The sequence below is a fragment of the Bombus vancouverensis genome, chromosome 15 (assembly GCF_051014615.1).
Source record: "Bombus vancouverensis nearcticus chromosome 15, iyBomVanc1_principal, whole genome shotgun sequence".
NCBI lineage: Eukaryota > Metazoa > Arthropoda > Insecta > Hymenoptera > Apidae > Bombus > Bombus vancouverensis.
The window spans coordinates 9,720,059-9,738,566 of NC_134925.1; the positions used below are offsets into that span (position 1 = coordinate 9,720,059).

The window sequence follows — 18,508 nt, forward strand, 5'->3', positions numbered from 1 at the left end:
AAATGTTAGTATTGTTATAGATAAAGATAATGAAGTTCACGATATAGATGATACGAAATATGCAAAAAAAAATAAATTTCCATTTACAACAGCCATTGTTCATATTTAGTTTAGCTTAATGAAACTGGAATCGCAACTGATATTCATTGAACTACTAGTTTTTATGACATATCGGTAGAATGTATACTGATTGTCATATGATGCGACTATATGCCTGACGCTATGAATCTCGAAGTGGTCGCTTTGTACAGTCCATTTCGATAAAACAGTCCGAAGGATTGAGAAAAATCATATTTCGGTCTATTAAATTATATACATTATTAGCCATTGGGTGTTATAAGAAATTATGAAGAGAAAAAAATTGACCCAGTTTGATATACATAATATCTTCCCAAAATGTCAGGTAGCACTGTTATAGGTTATTGAGAATATATTTTCTGGAAGTGAAATAGTACTAGGTATACGAGTCGACTGTACTGTAGACGCCACCGGCAGCCACGAGCGGTCGCTTGAAGTACAGTTACAACCAAAATGTTTTTACAAACGTATTGGCGGAATGTCAAAATAGGATCATTCGATCGCAAAATTACGAGTGGGGCGTCATGAGAAACTTGTAGCTCGCAAAAAACTAACACGATTTGGTGTATATAGTATTCGTTTTTAACGTATCCCTGCCGAGATATCTGTTTTTGAAGCTTTGCAAAGGTAACGAATTTTCGACTCACTGTATAGGGTGACTGTACCAACGGACGCTACGGGAGTCCGCAGCCGGCATAGGTTCAGTTGGCAGCAGTACGCACAGCGAGAAGGTTTACCATGGCTGATATTTCGAACGAAGAGCTTCGTAAAGAAATCACCGGTAAGTGGCAATATCCTTTGATTTACCATACTCTGATCTACAAATATGATAAAACTAAGTTAGTAATCATTCGTGGTGCAAGTTATTGGTACGTTTGCGACTAGGAATATGTAGAAAATCGGGCTCTTTGCTCTTGCGACGTGACGACTTTAGCGCGCACGATGTGACGAAGTGGCGTGCCCCACGCCGGCCATTACAACCACGATTCATCGTATTTCCACTTACGTACAGCTTTATTAGAATATTGCATCTCCGAACCGTTTCGTGTAATCTACTATTCAGATTTTTATAAAATTTTTCGATGTCTTGGGAAAATTTGGATTCTTCCTTGGTTTTCTAGAAAATGATAGCTTTCCCTATTCTATCCTATAGTATACTGTATGACGCGTCTGACTGTGGTGGCGCGCGCCTGAAGCCATCGCATGCTTCATATCTCGCTCTTTCTCTTGTCTCAACGTCTTTTGCACCGTGAAAAGCGATCTCAGCATGGACCGTGCCCTCATTTTCTAGAATATTTCAACGGATCCTGCTTTTATTTTTTATTTTACCAGGCCAAATATAGCCACGTTCCTCGAATTTTACTCGCTTGTTATAGTTGCTGTTACAGCGTATTTCGTTGTCATATTTACTCGATAGCTTTTACCTTTTCCCGCCGCCTCAAAATGGACACAATGTCCATCGATATTTGTTAATGCCTTTTTTTTTTTATTTTGAATCTCTTTTACTTTAGCTGTTTATCGCCTTAAATTTTTGCTAATAAATTTCCGCCGGAATTGTGAATCACGCCACCGATACGCTCGAACCTTTTAGCTATTTTCCATTATTCCAAGGTCCAATGTATTCTACGATCGATCAGCCGATGTAAAGAAAGCAGTTTTAGAAATACAACCGATTTATTACATTTTCGTGATAAAGTTAACTTTCAGAAATTTTTTTCTCTATGATATAGAGAATCAGCAACCGGCACAATGAATGGTTGCCATTTTCGTTCAATATTTACTAGCTCTCTGACGCGGGAAACTACAATACGTTACCCAAACTTTCATGAAATATGCCACATTAAAAATTTTTAGGTTATTTAAATAATTTAATAGTATTACGATAATTGATCTTTTATTAATAAAATTATTGTTTGTTATATTTCATAAAATTTCATATACTTAACTGTTCATGAATAATGTACAGAATATAAAAAGTAGATTGAAAGTAAAATCTGCATAAATAAATTTGCCTATCTTTTATCAAATTTTGAATATTTGAGTTATCGAAACAATTTTCTACATAAAATGCAATGTTTGCATTTTTATGTTTAGCTATCCTTAAGGATGCGGATCTTACCACCATGTCTGCTAAAAAAGTTAGGCTACAGATTGAAGGAAAACTTGACATAGACCTCACTGAAAGGTAAGAATTCATTTAAAATGTATCGTCAATATTTAGCATAAATATGTCTATTATAGTCGCATTTATAACAAAGGAATCAAATTTTCAAAGATATTTATTAAAATTTATAAACATATACATATATTGTTTGGATACCACAGGCACTCTTGCAATTAAAATAATTCAAGTGTGAGTTTATGTGTATCCTAAATGAAAAGAAGGATCTCTGTGTGAAACTGTTTTCTTAAGTTTTTACCTCGTTCCTCCTTCAACATTTTCTTTGAAATTAAATATATTTTTATTAGCAAGTTTTATTTTGTGTTTAATGTGGATTGTGTAACAACTTTATGTATAGGAAAAAGGAAGTAGATACTTTAGTTATGGAGTGTTTGCAAGAAAAACAAGATGGGGCAAAGAAAAAGAAGAAGACTGCTAGTGAAGAGTCCGAAGATGGAGAGGAGGAAGAAGAAGAAGGTTCAGAGGAAGAGGAGGAGGAAGAGGAGAAGAAACCAGCCAAAAGAAGTCCTGCAAAGAAAGCAATGAATAAGCGTAAAAAAGGATCTTCTGATGATGAAGAGAGTGCAAGCGATGATGATGCCAGCGATGAGGAATATAATCCAAAAAAACCAAAAGCTACCCCTAAAAAAAGTAGGTAGATCACAAAAAATTTTGCATATGTACATATTCATTGTTCTATAGTTATAACTTGGTATATTTTTGATAGATAAACCTGGCAAGAAAGGAAAAAAGAAGGGTAGTGATAGTGATAGCGATGAAGATTGGGGTAAGGTTAAGAAAGCCCAAGGTGGAGGAGCGAAGAAAGGTGGTGGTGGTGGAAAAGGGGTTGGAGGTAAGGGTGGTTATACTCGTGCTATCACACTATCGCCTGAGCTTTCTGCAGTTGTTGGTGCTGAACAAATGGCTCGACACGAAGTCGTAAAGAAGATCTGGAGTATTATCAAAGAAAGAAATCTTTATGTAAGTGTTACTTCTTGTATGGTCTTTTTTTATGACTTACTTTGTTTCCAGTATTCTAATACATTTTCTTATTTTATAGGATCCTAAGAATAAGCAATACGCAATTTGCGATGACGAATTACTGAAAGTAATTGGAGTAAAACGTTTTAGAACTTTTGGTATGATGAAGTACCTCAAAAATCACTTTGTAGATTAAATCATCCTTGAACCACGAAATCTGACAGGTTATAAACATTGTATAACGTATTCCAGGATGCAAAGTGCATCTCTCCATCTTTCTCACACGATACATACATAAATATACATACATACAAACACACACATATTTCTTGCGACTTAAGACTTTAGCCATGTTTACATCATTCCGATGAATTCTGTTGTCCATGGTAGCTGCTTTGTCTTATTGAATGTTCGCAATGTAGCATCCTTATTTATGGGCATTATTAAAGATGTGGCTCGTTAACATTGTTAAAAGCTGCCCAAAATGTGTATGCAAATGATGACCCACAAGTAGGAATCCAAGTAGATTTGATCAATGACATAATGATATAAAAAGAAAGGGTCAGTACCATGGACGTGCGGATGATTTCGAAATGTGGAAAACATTAAAATGGCCGATAGTCAATAAGCTGGTTTTAAGTCAATGTATTCAGAGTTAATGTTCTATCGTTTACCTGGTGGTTCTTGTAAACAGTCCCTTTCATCGAGTATGAAAATACGGTGTGCCGTTGTGGCAGTAAAAATGAAGTGGCGAGAACTACTATAGATTCTTTTAACAATAAATTCTTTTTTATTTTATTACGTGACAGTCAATATCTGAAGAAAATTAAATACAAGGGATTACTATAGCAATTATTGCGTTTATATTTATTTGGATTTTCTTTTAATCCAAAAAAATTAAATAAAAATTTCCGCCCGAGTATCACACAATATTTTCATCTTTTTATTTTTAACGTTGATTACTTTTCTGCAATGGATGTAACAGAGAGATAAACAGTTTTGTCAACAAAGAGAGAGAGAGAGAGGAGTAATGATATGTGGTAAGGCAAAAAAAGAGTGTGGAAAAAATTAAGAGAAAGATAATACGAAAAATCAACATCCTGTATACATCTTCTGTATAATTGTTATATTATACACTAAAATTATTACTAAGCGAAATTTAATTGTATTATCATGTAATTAATAATTATTGTCGTAATATAGGTTTCTTTGTGTAAAGAATTGACCTAACTCTTAAGATTTAATGGTAAAATAATGTATTCAGTGAAGGTACAATGCATGCATATTAAAAGTCACAGTATGTGCAGCATTATGCAATGTTGAATTGTAGGAATAAGATAGGTTGATGATGCGAGGTATAGAATTAATCCCCTAGTGTGGATATTTACACCTCGTTGTATGGAAAAATTTGTGTATTTTGAATATAAATTAATGAATGCTGGCCTAAATTAATGGAAGCCACAAAGAAATCATTGCAAACAATTGATAATGAAAACACTACAGTGAAGATAAAGATGAACGTGTACACAGAATAACAAGTTATAATATCAGTTTGTTTTTTAAATGAAGAAAAGTGCAGGTTATGCCCTGATATTTCGTGAATGTATTTGAAAACATCATTAAAAGATATTGCTTTCATTTTTTTTTAGAGTGCCCTTTGTAGCTTCATTCTATCGTAGATGTCCTCGAACAATCCTATCCAATTCGTCCTTTAAACTAATGTAAAATTGAATACATATCTATAAATGTTCGAGTTCGTCTTCTAAGAAAGATAGTACATGTTGATTATCATCGCGCCTCCCCCGCAAGCCAAAGATATAAGTTAAGAGTTTCTTTGTGTTCATATAATTATCTCTCCTCGTTTGAACTTCTTTATTTCGGGGCGGAGCTGCTTGTACGTAAATACCGTATCGGAAGTTGGATTTATATGTTTGCGTACTGCGTGTTGTGCATCGGCTTATAGTTGCCTAGAAAGAAGAGAATGAAATCTTCCTCTCTCCTTTATACTGTTTATTAACAGTACTTACTAAGTGCAATGCTCTGTTTCTTAGTTCCCAAAGATTCGAAGAATAATTTTTGTCAATGGAAGGTGGAAGTATATGCAAATCTGTTTGAACCATTTGATGTTGACAAGTTTTTAATTGAGGTCCTTCTTCCGACAACCTTGTTAATTAATATTTATGTTTTAATAATTTCAATGTGTTTCTTTTTAAATATTTTAAATACTAACACTTCTTGTGTTTGTAGAGCTCGAACATCATCGTGTACTTGAAACAAATACACATATTCAACGTGATTGCGTATGTAATCAAGAGCCTCATAAATGTACCTGTGAAAACTTATTATTTATCCATTTATTTATTTCGATACACTTATGTTTTTATACTTTGATGAAGATACCTATCAGGATCTTGTCCGAATTGTTGGGCTGCTAAAATCGAGCAAAATACGTAATATTTTCCTCTCCATTTAACAATACCGTTATTCGGATTTCCCGGGATCAATGCTCCGTGTTCACTAACGAACTTCCACGCGCAAAATCCTAGAAACTGATGATGAATTTATTAACCTAGGAAATGTTGTTTTCTACAATCTGTCATTTAGCGTATCTAGTTTACATAGTATATCATACGCATAATTTTACCTCTAAATTTATATTTTCAAAATCCTTAGTTTCATTAGGGTGATAGATAGTGCACTCGCCGCATTCCCCTGAAAAAGGAATTTATAATTTAATTTGTAGCTTTCTGTGTCTAACCAATGTTACAATGTTAATTTGCAATTCATCTTATTACTTATTGGTTCACCCATTGATTGCTCTAGTCTTTCAGCATCTGTGAGGACTTCTTCGTTAGACAGCATATCGGTCAATAGCGGCTCGTTGTATGCATTCACGGTCTATTGAATGTTTGGTTCGTTGGAGCTCATATACATATATAATTATATATATAAAACAATTACCTTTGCACTCAGAGTTTGAAGTTCCCAGAAAAAGTTATTTATGCCACTTAATATAATCACCTCATCTTGAAGTCCCATCCATATATCTGCTAAGTCGATAAATTGTGGCTGAAAAATTCAGGGATAAGAAGTAATGTTTCTAAAATGAAAAATCATGCAAAAGACGTATAGTATGATATAATTTCTTACATATACTTGAACAGTAGGAATAGCAGTCCTATATCTCACGGTATCGTGAAGCTTAAACAGACGTCCTTGAAGACGTTCCATATAATTTTGTATCTCTTTTTCGCTTCGTTCTACATCGCTTAACAGTTTCCTATAACAAACAGGTTAGCTTTCGAAATGATCAAATTAATATTAACAAATGTTGAACGACACACCTGACGTAAATTTCTTGTTGCCGACATGCAGTTAACATTTCGGCTGCCCAGTTTACATTCTCAATTGTATAAACGCCAAGTGGTATTAATTTTCTAACGAGACATATTTTTTCGATGGCTGCAGTAAATTTATAGATTTTTGTCATTAGACGTTCCAAAAATTCCATGATACAGTCGCGCGTTTTTTTAGTAGCTTTTTGCAAAATAGCTGGCACTAAACAGATATTTTACATTAATGATCTGTTTCTCCATAATGTAACAATCTTTCTATTAGTCGCCAAGGACTCACAATCGTCGATGCCTTCGCCTCCGCGTTGGTTATCTCTATTAAATAAACGTATTCCTGCAACTATGCACATTAATTCCATTAGCTGTTCTTCCTTCTCACGTTTAGACATCTTTACATATTGTTCTAATTCCGAAGGTTGAAAAACGCTTTGCAGTGCCACCGATACTTCCCTAAGAAAGTAAACTTTTTACCTCCAATTAATAATAACCAGTATCACGAGAACGTGTTTTAATATTCTTACTTGAGCACAGAAGATACAGTAGGATTTCCAAGACCACTTAAGAAAGTAATAACCACCAACATCTTATGGTACAACTTTTCTGACTCCTGTTTATTCGCAAGTTTCTCTGTCTGACAAATTTCCGCCACTAATGGTCCAGTTTTTTGATGTAATCGCAACCTATGGCGCTTAACAGTCTCGTCTATACAAATTAAACATACATATTTCACTGTCCTATATCGATCATTTGGCATTCTCAAAGTTTATTTTCACCTCTATCGTGATAGTGCTTCGCAAAATATAATTGACTTTTTAATATCGTTAAACTTGGTCTTTCTTGATCGCATATTTTTTCAACTATCGCTTGAATAATTTTTTCATTATTTTCTTCGTCGTCTACCTTAATTTCATATATAGGATTTAATTGAAACAAAGTGAGCTGTAAACATGTAGGAAAAAAGCCATGTCTTGTGTCAAATTAATAATTATTTAGGTTAACTTAATATTGAAATTTCTCGCATAAAAGATACATACCAAAAAGGAAATAAAATCTTCAGTCACGTCTACCTCGCGTTCTTGACACGCGATCATTATACTACTTATTAATTCCCTTCGCAAATTTTCCATGATTAAGATCTAAATACAACTGATCTTATGAATTAATATTTTAAGTTGTCGTCGACCGACTGTATTGGTTTGCTTTCTAAAGTTTGATCGATATCCCAAACACGACCTTTTACATTCAAAGCTTAGTGTACGATTATTATTTTATCTATAAAAAGAAATGTCTTTCTTTTTTTAGAAATTTCATATCGAAGAACTGAATGTTTTTTTCAGCTTTTCCACCTTAATCATTGAACTGAAGATAAAACGACTTTTATTATATTTTTGTGATTTATAATAGTTTATTAGTTCCTGCGTATTTCTGCCGTTAATTGATTAGCAATTCATATTTGCAGAGGTCAACAAAAAGAACTCGTGAATAATAATTATTAAAGCGGAAAAGGAGAGAAAAATACAATGAAAAACATACTGAAAGTAATACACGATTTAAATGCGGCTGTAATCGGCGCGCTTCGAGTTCGATAAAGTTCGTAGACGTTCGTAAACTTCGATGGCTCGATAAACGGACGAGGTGGGGGCCGAAGCTCCGTCAGAGGTGTCGCAACAGTCCAAACCGACGGAGCAGTCGGGTTGGGTGGCCAGTACGGTGTGGTGTGTGCGTCACGAAAGCAGATAGAGCACGGAACGCAAAAACGTGATTACCGGTTGTCATGACGTTCGCGTAAGCATTGTGCATTGTGATTCGCTGCCCAAGAAACATGTTGAGTGATATCTGGTGCTCGAATTCGCTATGTACCGTCAGTGGTGCGACGGTGCAGTGCAAATTAGTGCTGGTTTTGGTACTACTCGCGATTCTACCTGATGTATACACCGAGAGCCATGGTAAGTCGTTGAAATTCTCTCACCTTTGTAAAAAAAGAAAACAAAAACAAAACAGACAGTCAGTCGGAGTAACCGTCGTGTGTCTTGTAGTTTTCAATGGCGCGATTATTCCAACCTCCCTCTAGCTTTGTTTGTTTGGATTACTTTACGTCTTTGAGAGCTAAAAAGTTATCACGTTCTTGCCTGCAGCTATTCACTAAATCTTGTAAACATTTGTATCTGAATTGTAATTAAGCATGCAAATCGTACATGATATGTGTTTGTAATATTTTTATGTGACAGTCGCGTACCGTTTACTTCGATTGATTGTCATATATGCACGTTTATGCCTATACATAGACATACCTATATGTATCGAATTTACACTGCTTCGATATACACGTTTCATTGTGGATCAGACAAATGCTTCTTCTAGTTCGTATCGTTGAGACAAAAGCTATCGAAGTAAAATACGAAAGGTAGGTCGAGAATTGTTTCGATCGTCGAATGTTTGATTTAGTCGAAGTTGACGTTTATTTTTTAAATAAAGTTGATGGAGAGGCTTGTGTATATTTAACGTATGCGCATATTGTAAAGCGCGTAGGGTGGTAGCTTTCGAGTGGCCAAACAATGCAAACCTTACTAATGTGAATATAGTGTATTTTAACGCATACATTAATGCGAACGCGTATCCTTATTATTCGATATTCCCCCGATAAAATACAACCAACTTAACGTATTATCGTATTATATATTATAATAATTGACATTAGCAACAAAGAAACGTACAAAGTTATAACGGCCAAAAAAACAGGCGAAGAAAATCTTCGTTGTGTTTTGGAAGAAGGATGAGCTGGGTGACGTTAGACGGATCGATGAAGATTTACGAGCAAACCATACACCTAAACAGTTAATACTCGCGATCGTACCGACAATTTATAGGATATTCGGTTTAATTATTTATCAGGATAAGATGCATATAATAATATATAATATATACATACCTCTGGAATAATAACATACCTCTCTATAACACAATATGAGACGTCTAATTTTCTTCTTCGATTCGCTATCTAGCATGGGTTGAAATATTATAAATATTAATATTCGTATCAGTCTAACGTTACATTCCAGATTTGAAATCTAAGGAATCAATATTTGAGACATTGAAATCTCGAAATTTGGACTGGAAGATTTGGTCATTGTTATCGATAGTTAACGAACATAAGTGGATTAAGTCTTTCAGTTACAACCGACCGATTTGAGGAAGCATTTATATTAGGATAAAAAACAAACGCTATGAAATGCACCGTCGCGTCGAGGCCATATATAAGAGAGTAAACTCTCGTTGACTCGTTGCAAGAGGTTGTTTCTGCGAGTTACAGGCTCGCTGCTTCCGTGAAACAATGTATGCTAACGAATCCGTCGAGCCCTCTCGAAAAACCTCGTCCTGCTTTTCCTAGCAAAACAATATTTTTCGCGTTACGTTTCCTAAACACAAACGGTACAGAAAACAGGCTGCGGATAGGCGAAGAAAGCAGTAGCACTAACAACGGTTTAATTATTCGTGGCGGCGCACGATCTTGCGTCGTGTGTTCGTTATTTTCTCGTCCTTCTCGGAACGCTCACTAGTCCGTGAAGGTACTCGTAGAAAATCCTTGAAAGTGTGCCTATAGTCGGTCGGCTCATCAGTCGCTGTAGGTTTTTCACGGTAATCCTGCCCATTCGTGAAACGTTTATCGATCTATAGCCTGTTGTTTTCATTCTTTTACATTCATACCGTATGTGTTATAAAAAAGTTTTTCGAAATTTCATTAAACACTGTAATCGTGTAAACACGACTGTCATAATTGTATTGGTGAAAATTGAAAGCAATCTAAAAGTGTACATGTATACTATTATTACAGAACGTTTACAGCATCAAACGAGATTAACGAAGATTGAACGTACATATTACTTTGTTTATGCGTCGTGAAACGTTAAACAATACACATCCCTCTTTTACGTAGTTACGTTCATAATTGCTCTTTAACGTAGGCTAATTAACCGAGTACCATCAATAAGTATAGCATTACGAGGCTTGTTTATCGAATGTTGGAATAAAATAACTGCTGCATAGTAGAACATCGATGCAAATGATAACCATGGAACATTGACTCGAATGAAAAGTCAATAAAGACAGAGAAAGTTCGTAGGCAGTGGACGGATGTCTGGGACGTCCGGTGTGTTCGTATGATTCATTGGGCGAGACGAGCTTCAGCTACACTCAAAGTCAACCCGATCGTTTGCCTCTAATCGATGATTAATCCATCCTCCTTCAAGGCGTCGACATGGTCGAGTGGTTCTTCGAGTTGACGAGGTGTGTACGTGTATACCATCTCGTACTTTTTGGCTTGCGTTGCCCACATTATCTGCAAGAAGTTCGAATCACCGTGATTTTCGTTTCTCCTAACGCGAAAATATTTTTCAGCGTCGGTTTCGAAAATAGGAACTTGCAGTATAAACTCTCTCTTTCTGTTACACTGTCGTTTAAAACGTATCCGCACACTGCTTCTCTTTGACAAGTTTATGGAAAAACGATAGAATACTATAGCGCGATGGAATTGATTTTTATCGTAATTTCTAGTATTAAATGGTATTTCGTTACGTAAAAACTCCTTACCTGTAGATTGCTCGATTTTTCAAACTACAAATTAGACGAAGAAGATTCTTTTTCTATAACAAGCGATCATTCAATTGGAAATTTACAGGAAATTTCGTTATACACCTTTTTAGCAAAAGGATTAGTTTGCGTTTGATTTGAAAATTTGGAAAAATCCACTACTATTAAAAACTAATAGAAACCTACCAAATCTACTCACGAATGGTAGTCGAAATAATTATGCGTCTCTGCGTTAATGTTCAGATTTCAGAGATTAGCGATGCGTGACAAATAATAGAAAGAACGTCTCATCGTCTGTTTCTCAATCGTTCCACTTTCCAATCGAAGTGATTCAAACGAGTTTGAGAAACTCATCGAATCGTATTTGCGAATCCGTGATCTTCTACCGATTAATCTCTCCTTTCCATTCGATTTTAGATCGCGTTTAATCAGTAGTCGCTTGTCTTTGCTCTCGTCTTTGTTCATTCTCAGAGAACTCGCTGCGATTCAAAAACGCGAGAGTCAGGGGTTAAGTAGAACGAACGATTACCATGACCACAACGCTACGATCGAGTCAAACGAGAATGATTCATGAATAGAATCATTCTATATTTACTTGGAACGAATTAACGCAATTTCCATGATCGTCAAACGACACAGTATATGCATACGGATTGTATCGGTGCGGCGCGACGTTCATTTAAGTGGTTGATCATAAATATAAGCGGCGTCTAACGGGGAAGGTCGATTCACCGCGACTTCCGCTTATCGGTGACTCCGCTTACTCTCCAACCAGTCGATTTATGGGCTCTCTCGTACTCTCGGCACTCACGACGTATACTACTGTTCATAAATATGTAGAAACTTTGGTCGATTTCGATTAACGATATATGAATATTACTAAAACATATGGTAATTATGCCGTTTAATCATTTTTCCCAATTTTCATTATTTGACTCGAGTCTTTTCTTTAAAAGCTCTACTTTATTATTTAAACAAGAAATCAATCGAGGGAATACGAGAGACTAATATACCTCTGATTATTTTTATTATTAAGAAAGCAGCAGATTCTAAAATTGTCTTCTTAAATGACAAAGGTGGTTCGGTCTAACACTCGCAGATTCCGTTTGTAACTTTTTTCTTTTTATATTCTACGACGACTCCGATAGAGTAAAAATCGTTCTGCGACTTTCTTACATTCTGTCAAAAAGTAAGTGTCTATATACTTTTGAACAGCACTGTAGAATTCTGAAATCGTTTTTCGTATGCCGATCGTGCGTTTCCTGTTCCCGGCGACCGATATTAGGATCCATACCGGTTTACACGTACCAGAGTTAATCAACGCCGATGATTAACTCCGATATGCGAAAAAAGCAATGTCGTCTAACTGTAAACCACGAACACGAGTTTCTCCGTTATATCGAGAAACATTCGCGCACGTGTTCTCTGGGCGGAAAGAAGGAAAAGACTCGCAATTGCGCAGTTCCAGTGTCGTTGTTCTCTTGCCTTTGTTAACAGACACGTATCTGCCAATTTGCAAGAAGACTGTAATTAAGAATGAGTTTACGGTTGGAACAGTTGGTGATTAGGAAGTCTTATCTCTGCCGGGTCAGCGTTCATTCAAGATCGCCATAGCTTTTACATTCCGTTTGAAAGAAGAACACCCGAGATATCGAAATTAAAACTGTGGATTAATTCCCATAACCAATAATTTGTGAAATTTCTTTGTAAAATTCATTTGTTTTATTTTCAATTTTATGATTCTGTTATTTATATACAAAGACTTTGATCGAGATTTTATTAATGTTAATAACTTGTGTTTTGTAAAATATTACTAGAAATATTAATTTACATATGCAAGACAGGCTATGAAATTAGCTGAACGTAATTAACCTGTAGTGTTTACCTGATAGGTATTGTCATTTGGCTTTGAATGTTTGCAGTGGATAAATAATTTGTTTACTCGTTTCCACGAAATCGGAGAGAATACAGTATTGAAAGCACGTTGGTAATCGATGTGTATCAACGAATGCGAAAACCGTGAATAAATAGGAGAACAATACCGAATTCTTGCTTCTACGCGCAGTAATAATTAATCATGCGTTCTCGCCGGGCAAAATGAGTATATTGGGCCATGTCGATGATTCACTTTGTGTAAAAACATATTACCTGGATTTAACGACACGGCACTCGACATTGCAAATTAGTGATATGTATGTTGCTCAATTCGGGATTACTTGTCGTGAATTCTACGAAAATGTTCGTCCATTCTCTCTACTGAAAATAATTGAATCGAATCGAGCCCCGATAATCTGATCCTGTTCTCTTCGTTCATTTGAAAATCCAACGATCTCGTCGCGTGGATCGAAACGAGACGATGTTAAAGAGTCGCGTGGAGCGTCCAACAGCGATCGAAAATCGTTAGAATGAAATACCCACGATCCATTGGACAGGGGTGATCGACGATTTTCATTTGCACGAGTCTTGATTAAACGTTCCCCGGAGCGTCTGTGACGGGGCAACAATGCGGCTGCGAGAAAGGCAATGGAACCTCGCCGCGCCACTTTACATTCTTCTTCATTGTCTGGCCGTTAAAACGAGCCGCGCCGCGCCGCGTCGAGATCACCGTCGGGCAAGGAAAAAACTGTCGCGGCGTCCGTGACGAGGGTGCGACACCCCTTCACCCTATCCGGAGCCCGAAGGAGAAACGCGTCTCCACAGAAACCACACGCTTTGGATGTTCCATTTTTTGACATATATTGCCACAAGTATTAGAATATCTCTTTGTTACCTACTTCAACCATACGCAAACCAAACTGATCAACTCCATCAGATTTCATCGTTTGATTCTAAAGAATCGAACGACGATAGTAATAATTATTAGTATAATATAGGGGCTATCCCGGGGTTTGATAGAGAAATGTGTTCTATGGATATATGTATATTCTAAGCAAAAGATATTGTATCAATATCGGTCATATAGTCTTACTTAAAAAAATTTGTAACAAAAATACGAAGAGAACGAGGTAGCAAGCTTGCAGTTACTATGTTATGGGACGAAAATAGGCTTAAAATTAACATAGCCGTGTTAAAAAATATTCCTCGCTCCTATCTATACGAAAATGACTTCATCATCTAACTATCGCCACGAAGCTCATACTGATTTTACTTCGCTTTACTGAATTAGTCAATCTTTACGTCGACTCGACACATGTATCGATGTTTTGTGTTTGATATGTTTTTCTTGTTGAACTTATCGACATAAAATCCAATGACGCGTTCTAATACTTATGGTCGACAGTCTATGTCGCAAATGGAGATTCTATACCTTTTCGATCGAGTCACTGCTGGACATTGCGGCTGAAAGCTTAAAACTTCGTCGGACAAGGCTTTTAGATAACGTTGGAAAGTTTTACTTCGTGTCCTGTGCTCGGCAACTCTTCTGCTCCTTTTTTAAGGAAATCCGGTCCGAGAATCGATGTTCCGTAGCGGCGGAAATCCGATTAATTAATCCCGGCCGAAATCGTCTTAGATTTTTTTTACAAAGTTCAATGCCTCTCGAAGGGATTCAGTTCTGTCAAAGATCGCAAACTTTAGTCACAGTTTTTAGTCACAGCGTATTTATTTGTTCTGCTTGGATCGATGGTCCGGTCGTGCTTTCACGAGCAAACTTATTCTATAACTGTGTATGTACATTCCATAACTGTTTGTTCTTTCACAGAACTTGATGAATTTGTCATCTATCAGTGAAAGTCTTATATCTTTACATCGAATAGGTTTTTTCCATTTTTCACTCGATGATATTAGGTCGTCCGAAAAGTTTCCTTCGCTTTATAAGGAAATAATGGATGCGCAACATTTTTCGTTTTACGTTATTTTGTCGAATTACGTATGATTCATTTTGTTCTATCAAGACAAAGATCAGATTAGGTTTTATGTTTGTATAAAGGTGCGTTGTTGTAAAAGACGCGTCTGCAAAAGAAAGACACTTTTCGAACAACCTAATATTAAAGTACAAATTGTATCTCTCGTATCTTTTCCCTGAAATCTTCATTTGCGAATGAAAATTCAAGTATTCGTGACCACAAGTAAGAATTTTACCTACCAAGTATCACGAGATCGGACTAGATATTCCTTATATTCTCGCATATTATGTGCATTCCGTGTATTTTTACGCTTTCAAATATCCCACAATTGCACAAATAACCTCAGTCTATCTATCGTAAAATATTTGCCAACAACGTACTGATACTGTTCAGAAACGTGTTTTCTTGCGTTTACGTGCTTCAACAAGTCTACTATATAAAAACATATTCATCTTTATAATGGCAAATACGTGCGACGACACGATAATTTCCGCTATAAACGTCTCGTTAATTGCGCGGCAAGCGTAGTTAGTAAGAAAGGATAAGCCGATTGTATTTAAATTGCCGCTGCTGTATTTTATTCGTTGATTTTCTATCGATATGGCGCGTCAGTGTCTGCTACGATCTGCACGGAAATAATCACGCAGCGAAACCTGGCGTATGGAAATTGTTCACGGGACGATCGTAGGAAATCTCAATTGCTAGACGAGGATTTAAAGCAACGGGACGGGCGTAGGAAAGGCGAGCCGTTAAGGCAGGGCTCAGCAACGGGTCAAGAGCGTTAAGCTCAATGAGACGACGATCGAGGCGACGAAGAGGCTCGTGCCACGTGTGGGCAGAATTTTATAAACGATACGTGCCAGCCGTGGGCGAGCCGTACCAGCCGACGCATCGTTCGCAACATCCGCAGATTATCGCGATTTCAGTTGTTCGAAAAACCCCACGCTTCTTTTCGAACTATTCTGTCCACGATTTCTCCACCTTCAAACTAACTTTTATAGTTCCATCTTGAACAAACTTTGCTCGAGATCTCTCGAATCTCAGAGAAATCTCGAAAAAACGCTACAAACTGCTTTCGTCCTCTTCAAGTTGATTAATGGCACTATCTGTAGTTCGCAACTCCTACAATTCATGCTTCTACAAAAGTATTTAGATTTGAGTAGATTTTTATAATCTATCCTCTCGTACTGTAGTCCTCGCCTAATGTAGTTTAATATTACTTTGTCATGGCTTAGTCACGTTTGAGTCCCAAGGGGGGATCATTGGAAAAACAGAGTCGAAAAATCCCGAACAGCGCGATAGCGCTTGTCGTAATCGATTGCGCAGAGAAACAAGCGGCGCAATAGCGCTCGTCATATTCGTTACTTTATGAAATACATCTATATTATTATATATGCTACTATTAGTACACATACTATTACTTTATAAATATCTCAAGTTTTGTTCAATAAAAATTACCGAGAAGATAACAATGAAATACAAAATACCGTCAGTCGTCCGTAGCGTTCAAATGTACTGGGACTTTTCGACACAAAATCTAAACAGCGCAATCGCATTGTTTGGCACTCACACGGTTAAATCTACGTTCTCGGATCTCGCCATTTACCATCAACGGAGAACATGTATCAAATAAGTAAATAATAATAATAATAACTTTAGACTATGAGAAACCGGAAATGAAGTTCGTCCTTGATCTATCTTGACGTCTTAGTCGACGTTATTTCTGCAATCGTTAAAATCGTGTCACATTCGATCGGTTCGCTCGATTCGCGGACGATGAAAGTTTCATCGATCGACCTTCGAGACTCCGGCAATGGGCAGAGTCCTAGATTCCTCCGCGGTGTTGGTGTTGCCAATGTCGGAATTGATTTTGAAACGGGCGTTCTTGAAGGAAAACGGGATCCGGTCTCCGAACGAAACGGTGTCTCTTAATCTCACTGTGTTTAAAGGCGCGTTTCTCTACGTAACATACGGACGCGGACGTTTACTGCGAGAGACGATCGTAAAGCTTTCCGCTGGCGAAGCGTCGAACGGATAGAACTAAAATAAAAGTCCAGCTGTGGCATATGGGCGCCACTATCACGGTTTAAATTACCATCAGTTTACTCTTTCACCCTTTCTCCATGGCTGGAGTTCCCGCGAACCGAACCGGTTCGACGCCCAAGTAACCCCGTCACGCACATTTGAAATTTAAAACGAGTTACGCGAACGTTTAAACGTACACGGTCGAGGACGACTCTACTTTCAATTGTGACGAAAATACCGCTTCTTTTCCTTCTTTTTTTATTCTGCCAACCGTGGCAATAAGATCTCGATCAATTGCAATACCGCTAGGTTAACTAAGAACGCTGAAACTTATCGTCAAAAATACATTGCATATCTTTTTGTCGATTCTGTTCTTCTCGTTGGCAAGTGGTTACATTTTCATGCGAGGGTAAGAAATAAGTTTTCCTCGAAGTCCCATTGTGGCCTGATTTCCAGAGTCGCGTTCGTCTCGACATCTCAAACGTTGCACCGTTATTTCGGACAGTAGGTCGTGGCAATTGACACGAGGGACTCTCCTTGACTCCAGCCCTGTTTAACCATCCAGCCATATTTTAAGGAAAAACAAGTCGGACAAAGCGAACCGCGAAGAAGATTAATTACCCGATTTCCCGAGCGTTATTTTTGCAATTTTTACATTGCTTATTTATTCACTTCCTATTTTTCTAAAAATATATTCAAATTTAGCCACAAGCCGAACAGGCAAATAAACTTGCTTCGTCATTTTGAAAAGTTGACGATCATGGGGATTCAGTGTTTCGTTCGATGGTTTAAATCCATGATTACATCACTATACGTTCTTTCTACTCTTTTCCTACCTTTCGTTTCCGAAATTGATCCAAAGTGTGGCTTCCAAACAATTCATATGTACTCTATAATTATTACTGTCCACGAAGTATGAAATTATGTGTCGATTAATTAGACACGATACAGAGGGTGTAAACAAGCAAGCAAAATTATACAGATGGGGAGAGAGAGGCACGAAGGTAGTGTTGACGATGCAACAACGTGGCCAGGCGGCAATCATCGAATCCCCTTAGCGAGTGGCGTTCATTGTACTTCCGAGTCTCATTGAAGCCCGGCTATTTCCGTCGAGGCTTTCCAAACACGCCGACCATTGGAACGAAATTATGCGACGCGTGCCAGCGGCCACCATATGCTCTCGAATTAAGCTCGCTTTGCGAACTCGTGGCTTGGACCCGTGAATGCCCAGGAAACCGACGACCTCCCCTGTTCCAATTCCACCTAGAGGATAATTGCGCGAGGAGACAATGGCCTGGTTCGCAAACTTGACGACTCGTTTCGAGTTTCGAGTCGGTTTACGACTCGACCGCTTAATCGCTGCTCCCAACCGATTCGCGTCGATGTCACGTAGCGTTACAGATGTTCTTCGCGTCGACAAACGTTCCTGTCCTTCGGCAGCCCGTTATTTCACGCTCGTTGTTACTTGTTGCTCGTCG

General features: G+C 37.4%; 3 protein-coding genes across 4 annotated transcripts in view; 2 read left to right on the top strand and 1 right to left on the bottom strand.

Annotated features, from left to right (window-relative positions):
- The first annotated feature begins 715 nt into the window (after positions 1 to 715).
- On the top strand, positions 716 to 4,858 carry Non2 (upstream activation factor subunit spp27 homolog Non2). Its single transcript, XM_033349994.2, has 5 exons — positions 716 to 859; positions 2,173 to 2,263; positions 2,598 to 2,890; positions 2,967 to 3,220; positions 3,300 to 4,858. Exons 1-5 carry the CDS (start codon positions 817 to 819, stop codon positions 3,414 to 3,416), a joined length of 798 nt encoding a protein of 265 aa, XP_033205885.1. The 5' UTR covers positions 716 to 816; the 3' UTR covers positions 3,417 to 4,858.
- Positions 4,004 to 8,183, bottom strand: LOC117166212 (cilia- and flagella-associated protein 206). Its single transcript, XM_033349996.2, has 13 exons — positions 7,608 to 8,183; positions 7,347 to 7,512; positions 7,095 to 7,275; positions 6,854 to 7,023; positions 6,565 to 6,778; positions 6,371 to 6,500; positions 6,182 to 6,289; positions 6,016 to 6,118; positions 5,865 to 5,932; positions 5,621 to 5,769; positions 5,451 to 5,549; positions 5,248 to 5,383; positions 4,004 to 5,187 (listed from the first exon to the last, which is right to left on the bottom strand). Exons 1-13 carry the CDS (start codon positions 7,698 to 7,700, stop codon positions 4,960 to 4,962), a joined length of 1,845 nt encoding a protein of 614 aa, XP_033205887.2. The 5' UTR covers positions 7,701 to 8,183; the 3' UTR covers positions 4,004 to 4,959.
- A 201-nt stretch (positions 8,184 to 8,384) lies between these two features.
- Positions 8,385 to 18,508, top strand: part of Meltrin (disintegrin and metalloproteinase domain-containing protein meltrin) — a 70,524-nt gene continuing 60,400 nt past the window's right edge. Inside the window, exon 1 of one of the 2 annotated variants that reach the window (XM_033349984.2) lies at positions 8,385 to 8,519. In XM_033349984.2, the coding sequence (XP_033205875.2) occupies positions 8,396 to 8,519 (124 nt within the window). In that variant the 5' untranslated portion in view covers positions 8,385 to 8,395. The remainder of the gene's footprint in view (positions 8,520 to 18,508) is intronic. The other variant, XM_076624948.1, reaches the window with a different exon arrangement.